Source organism: Boleophthalmus pectinirostris, unplaced genomic scaffold, assembly GCF_026225935.1.
Source record: "Boleophthalmus pectinirostris isolate CB_2022bp ecotype Guang Dong unplaced genomic scaffold, ASM2622593v1 HiC_scaffold_14, whole genome shotgun sequence".
In the NCBI taxonomy this organism is placed as follows: domain Eukaryota; kingdom Metazoa; phylum Chordata; class Actinopteri; order Gobiiformes; family Gobiidae; genus Boleophthalmus; species Boleophthalmus pectinirostris.
In genome coordinates this window covers 15,794,897-15,806,100 of record NW_026571047.1, presented here as the reverse complement: position 1 = coordinate 15,806,100, position 11,204 = coordinate 15,794,897, and the positions used below count along the sequence as shown (strand labels likewise).

General features: G+C 38.5%; 1 protein-coding gene across 1 annotated transcript; it reads left to right on the top strand.

The window, feature by feature from the left end:
- The first annotated feature begins 281 nt into the window (after positions 1-281).
- Positions 282-1,486, top strand: adrb1 (adrenoceptor beta 1). The gene has a single exon (XM_020918314.2). The coding sequence runs from the start codon at positions 287-289 to the stop codon at positions 1,484-1,486; it is 1,200 nt and encodes a 399-aa protein (XP_020773973.1). The 5' UTR covers positions 282-286.
- The last annotated feature ends 9,718 nt before the right edge of the window (positions 1,487-11,204 follow it).

Below are 11,204 nucleotides of genomic sequence, written 5' to 3'. Positions count from 1 at the left end.
GCGTAAGTATGCATAGTCGTCTGTGTGAATTTTCTTCAATGGCTTGGTGTGTGAAAGGTGCTGTCATTGTTGGAACAGTTTGTCCATTTCGCTTGTTTCCATTGGACGCAACACGAAGTGATGTCACTCCTCCCTCTTTGATGTCCTGGCCGTGGTGAGAGAGCGCGAGCAGCTCCAGATGAAAGTTGACGCACGAGTGGTATGGTGGTGCTTGAAACGTCTCTCCTCTCCCCTCCGCATTGATGTACACCTTTAGGCTTGTCCCACAGCGCAGCAGCGGTCAGTCATGGGGGACGCCGGTGCGAGTTTTACGGTGAGACTGGCGCACAACAGCACTGGCACCGAGGACGCATTGGACACAGACGCTCAAGACACCGTTGCGTCCGAGGAGTGGATGGCAGGGATGAGTTTGGTTATGGGCATTATCGTCTTTTCTATCGTATTTGGGAACATTCTTGTCATTGTGGCGATAGCGAGGACTCAAAGGCTACAAACCATCACCAATGTCTTCATCGTGTCACTGGCGGGCGCGGATCTCATCATGGGGCTTCTTGTGGTCCCTTTTGGCGCTGCGTTGGAGGTGCGCGGCGCTTGGATGTACGGCTCGTTCTTTTGTGAGTTTTGGATATCTGTGGACGTCCTGTGCGTCACGGCCAGCATAGAAACCCTGTGCGTAATTGCCATAGACAGGTACGTGGCCATCACCTCACCTTTCCGCTACCAAAGCTTGTTAACCAAAGCAAGAGCCAGAGCGGTGGTGTGCGTGGTATGGGCCATCTCTGCGCTCGTCTCGTTCCTTCCCATTCTCATGCACTGGTCCCGGGACAGCGTGGACACAGCCTGCTACGAGGACCCTAAATGTTGTGATTTTGTTACCAACAGAGCCTACGCCATCTCCTCCTCTATTATATCTTTTTATCTCCCCCTCTTGGTGATGATCTTTGTATACGCACGAGTCTATAGAGAGGCCAAAAATCAAGTGAGGAAGATCGATAAGTGCGAGGGCAGGTTTCACAACAGTTTAACCGGACTAACATCGAAGTGCAAGAAGAGGCCATCTAAAATTCTAGCGATGAGGGAACAAAAGGCGCTCAAAACTCTTGGAATAATAATGGGAACATTCACATTATGCTGGTTGCCTTTCTTTATTGTGAACGTGGTGCGCGTCTTTTGCGCAGAGGTGGTGGACAAGAACCTGTTCGTTTTCCTAAACTGGCTTGGCTACGTGAACTCAGCGTTTAACCCAATTATCTATTGCAGGAGTCCAGACTTTAGGAAGGCGTTCAAACGACTGCTGTGCTGTCCCAGGCAAGCGGACCGCAGGTTGCACATCAGCTCGTGTGACCTATCCAAATGTGGAGGCTTCGTGTTGTCCCCTTTGGAGCCTGGGGCACTGGGGATGTGGACTGACTGCACAGGACTAGACAACAGCGACAGTAGCCTGGTCGGGGCAGCTAAACTTGCGCACTCGGAATCCAATCTTTAAAGACAAAGTTCAAAACGTGAACATGCAGAACACTGTTACACCTGATTCCAAACGTGGGTTTTACCTGATATATTGTATAAATTGTACTCTTTTACAAGAAACGAAACCTAAATATATTATTCTGTTATTTCAGTCTATCATTTGGTTGAAGGTTTAATCTAAATGTCATGTTTTCCAAATGCGTAATTTTGCCAACACAAACATGTCGAAATGACGAGAATGTAAAGGCTATGCGTAAGAGCCCAAATCGTACATTCCCCAGTGAAACATCTTTTGTGACCGGATGTGTCGGCTGCCAGTCAAGAAAATCAATCATGAAATCAAAATAATCCGCGAGCTTCACCCATTATCCCACAACAGCAAACGGTGGGAGCGGTGTCCATTTTACGCACTGACTGAAAGCGTTTACCTCAGAGCCTGGCAAGTGCAATTTACTTGTTTATATTAAACGTATGTATAAAGCTGTATTTATTCTTTTTATATGGACGACATGATTAGTAAATTCAAGAGTGGAGAGGCTAATTATACTGTAATGTAACGATAACTCAATTTGTACATAGTGTAAAGTAGTTTTAAAGGTATTTTTTGTCTGTGAGATGTCAACTACTGTGAAAGAAATATTGACTGTTACAATACATTAAAAGGTTGTATGAGTGGAAACAGATTTTTTACGACTTACATTTCTATTGAAAATGGCTACAATGTGGTACAAACCAGCTCTATAGGTTATTATTATTGTTGTTATTATTTAATATTTGTGATGTTGCTGGACTGAACTGCCATGAGCCCCTGTATTCTGACTAGCCCTTGTGGAGAGATGATGGATCTTGATATATGGTTCAACGTGTTCAATGTTTACAGGTACATGTGTCTCTCAGCTGCTCCATGGAATATCAGGGTTTATTCATACTGAATAATAGTGTTTTGATCTGTAGATAGCTTACATAATATGATGACTGATGGACTATTGTATCATGGTCATTTCTGTGACAACTGAATAATGCCATCTTTTAAAAAGTTAAATTAAACTACTTCATTCATGTTTTAATCAAAATGTGATTTGTGTTGTTATGTTAAAACTAATGTCAATATTTTCAGTTTCTTTGGTTGGGGAAAATGCTGTTATTCAAGCATACTTTACATTAAACGGTAGAAGTAGTAATAAGTTTATCATAATAATATTTGACTATGCAACAATCAATTTAATACCAATATACAAAAACATATTATTACATGAATTAATCAATCAATGAATTTTCCATATCCACTTTATTTCTATAGCACATTTTACAAACAAAGCAGTTCATTAATATGTCAGGGATGTAAAATAGGGGGTTTTCTTGGTCATTGGATAATTATTTTTAACCCTGTATGTGAAGAAGTGTTTGGCTTGGGCACTTACAGTCTTAAGTAAGATGGGTCCAATTCTATAGCTACCTTGACTCTTATCATTCCAATAGGCTTTCTTCCTGGCCTAATCTATTTATCACAGCTCACAATAGATCTTATTGATCCATTTTACTACCCAAACACAGTGAGCTCACACGTGCTAAGTCCATCCACTTCAATCCAATTAATTCTAAATGCTCGGCCCTCCCTCTGAGTGGCACTGTTTTTCAGTTTTGTTTACAAAAAGCCCAACAGACGTTATCTGGAGTAAACAAGATGACAGCTGGTGTGATGGAGCAGATATTCAGCAATTTTTTGGGGGGAATATTAATTATCCCTTAAGCCGAAACCCCTTTTAAAATGCATTAGCATGATGTGCTCTGCTAATGACACTCTCCCACCAGACTGAGCCGTACATTTCAATTAGAAAAACTGCAAAGTGACTAGAGCTCAGCTGTTTCTGTCAAAAACCCTCGAAAGTGAAAACATTGATTACACAGACTAAAATAATGTATAGCCTGTATCTTTAGCACCAACTGAAAAAACAAATCAACGGTTGTAATTATTGGATTACATGATGAAAACTCAAACATTTGTGAAAAGTTGAGGTTACACAGAATCATAGCGTGAACTACTTTGAACCAAAGTAAAAAAGGTTCATAGTACACATCCAACATCAACAGTAAATGTAAAAATATTGTTTTTGCCTGGTGTATTATTTTGAATTGTGGCAATGGACATTTTACGTTGACCAGTAATATGCAGTATTTTACTTTGACCTTTTAGTTTCCATCCAACTTGAATGGAAAATAAAAGAAAAAGTGTAACACATGCTTTTATTGTTCAGAAGATTACTTTATTGTCAATACACCTGCATTTTGCAATTGTGTAAGATGATTCGTGTTTTAAGTGGTACAAATTTCTAAGAATAAATAAGTTAATTTAACTTCTTTGTTTGATTTAATATGATTTTGGATGGGTTCTCATGAACACCTTTCAAACGATTTTAGTTGTAATAATGTGTCCTTGACCAACAACCAACTAGATGAGTTGATGTCATCATGCATTATCTACAAAACACTAAAATATACTAAACCTACTTAGTTGCCAAATATGTTGTAATATTTGACAAACAATGCCATAATGTTTATGGCTAATCATACATTTTGTTTGGATTAGAAAAACATTTTCTGAATTGCTGTTATGTTCACACGACAGAGGTGTGTGTCCGAATGACAGCTTTTAAATGAAAACAGCACCAGGAGAGATGAGCTCACGATGGTCTGACTCAGTATTAGGCCTGGTGTGTTTGGCGGGATGCTGGTGTTTTGGGCACATTAGCAGTGGGCTCACAGATGGAGGAGCTCATCAGCCACTCCAAACATAATTGCCCTAAATTGTGTATCGGCAGACATTTTGGCTGCACCAAATTAAAGTAGATGAAACAATACCCAGGTGACTTCTTTCAGTCCAGTGTACTGTTGGCCACAGTGGAGTTTCCAACAACACAAGTTTAAACACTGGGATTATGGCAGGTAATGTGTTTATGGAGAGGGGTTTTAGCTGAGAAAACAGTGCTCGTGTTGCACAATATTCGATTGTGTGCAATTAATTCTTATTTGCTTCATTATAAAACACAGTGCCAGCTATGCAGTAATTCTCTAAGACCCACATAATGACGATAATACCTTTGTGAGATCAGATGCACTCTGACACAGGTCTGTTGATCTGAACCAGCAGCCACCATGATCACTGGTAATCTTCTGACCAGCTCAGCTCGCTCACTTGAAGATTTTACCTGGTTTTCAAATACTGAACATTGTCAACACAAAACAAGAACTGCAGTTTAGGTAGGCTCTGGACCATGAATGTTAACACTATGGTTTGCTTCCTGTTCAATTGTCAAAAATTGTTACTTTACTTAACAATTTACTTTACTTTAGTCCAAATATTAAGAAAATGCTGAGTCATCTGAACCTCAATTACATTGGTGATAACAAACATGATGTAAAAGTTTCTTACTTAAATGTTCTGTTATAATAAGACATATACAAATACATCCCCACCAGTCTGTGGTCTCCACTTTGTTTATGTTCCAAAATGAGTCTGCACACTCCTGCTGTGAAAACTCCTGACCTCACTTCATCATTGTCCAGCTTCCAGCACTACTTCGATTCACTTAATTTGTAAAAAAAAAAAAAAAGAAGTTCACTACTCTGTATGTTTTCCAGTCTTTTTCAGTTAAACTGTTTAATCTCCAAACTAAATCTCCGAGGTTAAGCTGCTCGATCAGAAACAGTGTGAGTTGCTGGAGTTTGTCAAAGTCGTCACACGACTCTCACAAACTTCTTTTGGACGCTCCCAAAATGTCAACACCTGGAGATAATTACAGCTGATTACAGTGAACAATCACAGCCAATCAGACGCCAGCTGATCTGATATGCACAGAGCGCCACGGCAACGACAACGACACAACAACACGACAACAACAACACAAGAACAACACGACAACAACAACACAAGAACAACATGACAACAACACAATGACACAAAAACAACAACACAACAACAACAGAAGTGCTCTTTAATATCACTTTTGTCATTCATCCCCATGTGCAACACATCGAGCTTTGTGTTATCTAAATATAGCAGTTATATAGCTCTATATACACACTACTTATATATGTTATATAACTAGTGCTTCTGTAGGCACTCAAAGCCACTGGTGATTTCTACTTTCTAGCCACAGCTGCCCTGGGACAAAACCTACAAAGTTGCTGCCAATCCATGCCTTTGGCCCCACCACCCTCACTAATAACAGAGAACTGTTTTGCCAAAGGCACACCAACGATAGACAAAGATATGTGACCCTTGTCATGGTTCACAGATTACATTTTCAAAATGTAGAACATGAACCTGTTTTCAAAGTAAAATTTGTGCATTTATACATAACCCCATCATATTTGACTGAACAAAAAACAAACAAACAAACAAACAAACAAAATGTTTCATGTTTTTTCTTGCGATTGTTACAGATTGTAGCTTGAACAAAGATAAGACAGACTTTTTATATAAACCTAAAAAAATAAATAAATAAACAAACAAACAAGTGAAATATTTCAGGTCAGGTGCCACTGCACACACAAAAATGTTCTGAACTCTGTTCCAAACAAGATGCAACAACAGACCCAGCACAAAACCCAAGCTGATCATTGACAACATGAAATGAGGATCTGATTAAAATTCAATTAATTGTGCAACCCTGTGTACACACACTAAGACAAAAGTCCCTAGTGGGTGTTTCAGTCTAAATCCCAATGAGATCTTTGAAGGTGCGTTGCCAAAAGCAGGTGCTCCCCTTCGTAGGTCCATCTGCTTTATTTCCCGTGTGAAGTTGGCGCCTCGTACCTCCATCTGTCAGAGTATGGCTTATTGCTAATACAGAGGGGCAAATCTATGTCGACACTTAGAGAGGGCCATACAAACAGCTCATGAATAGGCATTGTCCTTGATGTAAGCCATATGCACAATCTTATGTAACATATGCCAGCACCGTTCTGCCTTTATTGCTTAAAAGCATCTTGTGCATTTGTTTTTTAAAATGACAGCCTGGCTTTTCATTTGTACTACTTTAACTGTGAGGAACTGAATAACAGGATGTGACCTCCTTCTCGCAAAAAATATTCTACCTGGTTTACAAATACATTAATATGAGTGTTTATATAAAGAGTATTGCTTTGTTATAATTCTATAATGTGTTAGCAATTAAACTCACATTAACACTCATTTGACTATTAATCAACAGCTCACTGGTTAATGAGTACATCCCTGCCGTCTGTGTGCACTACCATTGTGCTTCCCATTGTTTTTATGAATTAGTGAGACTGGTGGTGGTTGGTGTAGACGTAAACACGGCACTCTCATCTCGGTTAGTCTGCCCCAGGGCATCTGAGTCTAAAAAGTGGCTTCTTCTTGATGATGTGCAGCTAGAACTAAAACAATTTAAAAGTCCTACAGGACACAAAATGGATTCTTGTGACCTTTAAGCCATGTTATAATGTGGTAACCTTCTCAAAAACATACCTGGAGTTGTGTTTTGTTTCATTTGCACATGTTTGAGTAATCTTGGTTTATTACTCTGTGTACATCACTAAAGCTCAAAATGCTCTGTTCTACACTGTGATGTCATGAAGCTGCATTAAGTTAACAGCTAGCACTTCTTGTATTACCACATGACATCATAGGGTGTAGGGTATTCAAGGTTTGTGTGTTAATCATGTGTGCATGAAACAAACACAACTCCAGGTATGTTTCTGATGAGGAAACAACATTATAGCATAGATCAGAAAATAATGTAATATGGGTAATATGGGCCCTTTAAACTACATAGCACACATGTGGAAAAGCTGCTACAAGCCTTTTTTCTGACACACTGACTTATGAGACTGAACCCATTTTAACCTCAGATCTTTTGAGAATAAGTTGCCAACACAATGACATCACATCTAGATCAGTAATATCCAGTTATCAGCCTGAATCTAGACACTCACTCCCCATACAGCACATGCAAACTTTTACAGCTACAACCCTCTGCCAAATGTCGCCTTGTTTGTTCCACTTTTAATGGGTCCAAATAATTCCTAATGCATGAAGTAAATGGCAACAAGTCTACCATAGAGGGATCAAACAATGTGGAGAATTGTGGGAGGGTCTTACAATGTTAAAGGACCCATATTATTCTATTTTCTGATCTACATTATAATGTTGTTGAAGTTCTCACAATTGTTCAAAACGGAAACCTGCATATTTAGGCTGAGTTCTTCTCTCAAACAGGAAACACTCTGTTCCGTCTTGTAATGCCATCTGGTAATATAGGAAGTGCTCGAATGTGTTTTTAAACTCCATAGGCCTTCACTAGAATCATTTGGATAAATTCAGCCCTGGAATTGCAATTTCCACTGAACTAAAGGTAAAAGGTAGCTGAAAACTACTGCTTTAGAATAGATACTGACATTCTAACATGGCTTGGAGCTCACAGAGTCAATTTTGTGTAATATGGGGCAGGTTTTTGCCCCTGTTCAGTGAAAGGCCGGTAAGAACAGCCCCATTGGTCACTGTCCAACCCCGCAGGTGACCTCTACAGTCCACATTATCAGCTGTACGTTTTCTCCCTGAGTGCTGACCACTACAGGTTTCTACCTCAGTGCCCCCAAGGCTACCAAGAAATCAAAATGGTGGACAAAAAGCAATGACCCTGAATAAATCCTGCCACCTTTTTCACACTTGCATGCTTCCCATACAATTTGGAAAGAGAATCTGAAACTGTCAGATAAAACATGGTGTGTGTTCCATGTTAAAGAGTCGAGAAGTGGATGAAATAATTTTTAATCATCCAAGTTGCAGCCCCAAGCGTGACCTGCACGGTAAAAATAAATTAGGTGCTACAGTCTAATGTATCAGAGCACTACTTGAGCAAATAACTTCACAATTTCATCTCACAGAGAGACGTGACAAGAAACCAGCTAATTTTTTAAATGGGAAAATTCACATGGGGAGGCAAAGATTAAAATTACGCACGGTGAGAAAAAGCCCCCCAAAATGTAAATAGACTATTTGATTTTTTTAATGAATTAGTACATTTTTCATCCAAAAGTAAAATAAATTTGAATATAAGTCTCAGAGGGAGGCAAAAGGCTAATTATAATGAGAGCCCATGTTGAAGTCTAATATTAGCATCAGCAGAAAAGAGGTAGCTGTATTATGATATCAGTAGCAAAGGTAGTAGTAATAGATGTAGTAGAAGTAGTCATGGTGCCAGTAGTAGTTGTAGTAGCACTATTAGTTGTTGTAATAGTACTAATTATGGTAGTAAAACATAATCTTAAGATATACGCATCAATGGGTGTAAAAAGGAAAATTAGTAGGGGCTGTAGTAGAAGTTGAAGAACTAGTAGAAGTTGTTGATGTTGTAATGATACAGTAGCTCAGTTGGTAAGAGTGTTTGTCTACTGATCCAAAGGTTGGTGGTTTGAATCCCATAAAACATCATTGGTTATTGGTCATTCAATAGTAGTAGTGAAGACAGTATTAACACTATTTTGAGGTGCATACAGCAGTGTACACAGACATGGGGGTGAGACGTGTCAAGTGTCTGAGAGCAGGATTCAAACCATCAACCTTCATTGATGGCAAACATTCTACCAGCTGAGCTACTGTTGCCCCTGATTATTAGTAATAATAATGTACCATCACTATAGTGGAAGATGCTATGACTAGGGATGTAACGATATCCAAATCTCTCGGTACGATATTATCACGATATTTGGAGAGGCTGATATAACTGTAGATAGGACACTTTTTTGCTTTTAAAATACGTTGACAAGATTTTCGTGTGAATTATTTCCTCCATAATCCCAAGAATTCAAGTAAAAAACATATCACTTCAAGTTGTTTGCACAGAAATGAATCATGGGATATGTAGTTTCTGACATTCATAAGCTGTTGCTACTATAAAACCATGCATTTAAGCAAAGGAACTTGTAATTCGATATATTGTGACAGCCCACGATATTATTGTGAGACTTTTGACGATACGATATCACAATATTTCGGTTATTGTTACATCCCTAGTTATAACATAAGTAAATATATAGAATGACATATAGTACCATTACTGCTGGTGGTAACAGTAGCTGCTTTCCAATGCTAAGTAAAGTAGCACTTGAGAAATCTAATTAAGCAATAGCTCTTTTTTTCAACATTGATTTTATCTTAATATTACATATGATCCTATTACTGCATTTCAGTAGAGATCACAATATTATATAGGTCAATAATATTTAATATAGATGGAAGACAGCGAAAATATTGTTGGAATTTCATTTTTTGTTGTAATACAGCACGTTCTTCGGTCTATCACTGATACAAATGATCAGGTGGATTTACCGTTTGGATACTTCATGGTAAAATAAAATGTAATCAAAAGGGAAATGTGGCTCTTGCCCTCCATCTGGGATAATGACATAATCACATTCTAAAAATACTGAAAACTACCAATAAGGAACTCAAATAGACTTGCTCATCTTGGGGAGCGACTATTACAGACCTGTGTCTAAAGGGCAGAGCTATGCCTTGTAAAATGTAGGGTGGCCATCTGAAGCGGATTCCTTATCACCGAGCTAAAAATAGACTGCTGCTCATACTGCCCTGAATTGGATATTTGAACCTGTCAGTGCAGCCGCAGGTAAATAGGAAATATGTGCGTGTATGTGTTGGGACTATTGAAGAGGAGAGATGGTTCACTTTCAAGTAAAATGAGATGTTATTTTGACGACAGGTGCGATCAGCTGGTTTGGAGGAGGTTTTTTTTTTTTTTTTTTCGAATCTCCAAATGTGCATGCGTGGGAAAGATAATAGAGAATGCCAGAGAGTGATGTTGGATTCACAGGTGACATTTTAACAGTTTAGCAAGCAGGGTATGATCAAAATATGAAAAGGTATGCAAATAATGACAAAAACAAATGCCGTGTTTTGAGTTAAATAGGTAAAGGTCATCACAATAATAAAAATCCTTGTCGTACTTAGCCAAAATCAACACTAAATTGTGCAGCATGTTAATATAGGGATTTGTTCTGCAATGCTTATTTATAGTCCAAACATGCTCAGACTTATTTTTGTTTTTGTTTCATTTTACATGTATCTAAAATTACAATTCGCAATATACTAATTCAAACTTGGATCAAGGAAAAAGGTTGTGTTAGAGATAATCCTATCCTCATCAACTTTATAAATTATGCAAATGACCAATATACATTCTGTACCAGATAATTGAACATGAACTTTCTGACCCTAAAGTAAGAATTTTAATTAGTTTTAATGACATCGATTGATTTTTCAAAGCTCAACTTGTGGAAAAACAAGCCCTGGTACAGCAGTTGCTCCTTTCTGTCACTCTACCTCCCAACAAATAGAAAACAAATTTTCTGGTACAGTTCCCTGTTATTCGAATCAGAGCCAAGAACAGTGCACATTCATGAGGCTGTTATACCTGACTGTTCCACCGAAGCATCAATGATTTTAATATGAGCAGAGACAGCACGCTCGAGTAAAGCTTTTGATGTTCTGTTATACACTGGTTTGAGGCTAATGGGCTCCTCTTTAACACATTGTCTCAATGATATATGTGCACAAGATGTATGATTCAAATGCTGTACCTTATGCAGCTTGAACCCATGTTACTTTTAATATGATGAACTATAGCTAATATTTGACAATACGCAGATTTTACAGTATTTGATGTTGTTTTATTCACTAATCATTCTAATAAAAA

What these genes read in the sequence shown, in the direction of transcription:
- adrb1 (XM_020918314.2), top strand. Translation starts at nt 287, where the DNA reads ATGGGGGACGCCGGTGCGAGTTTTACGGTGAGACTGGCGCACAACAGC.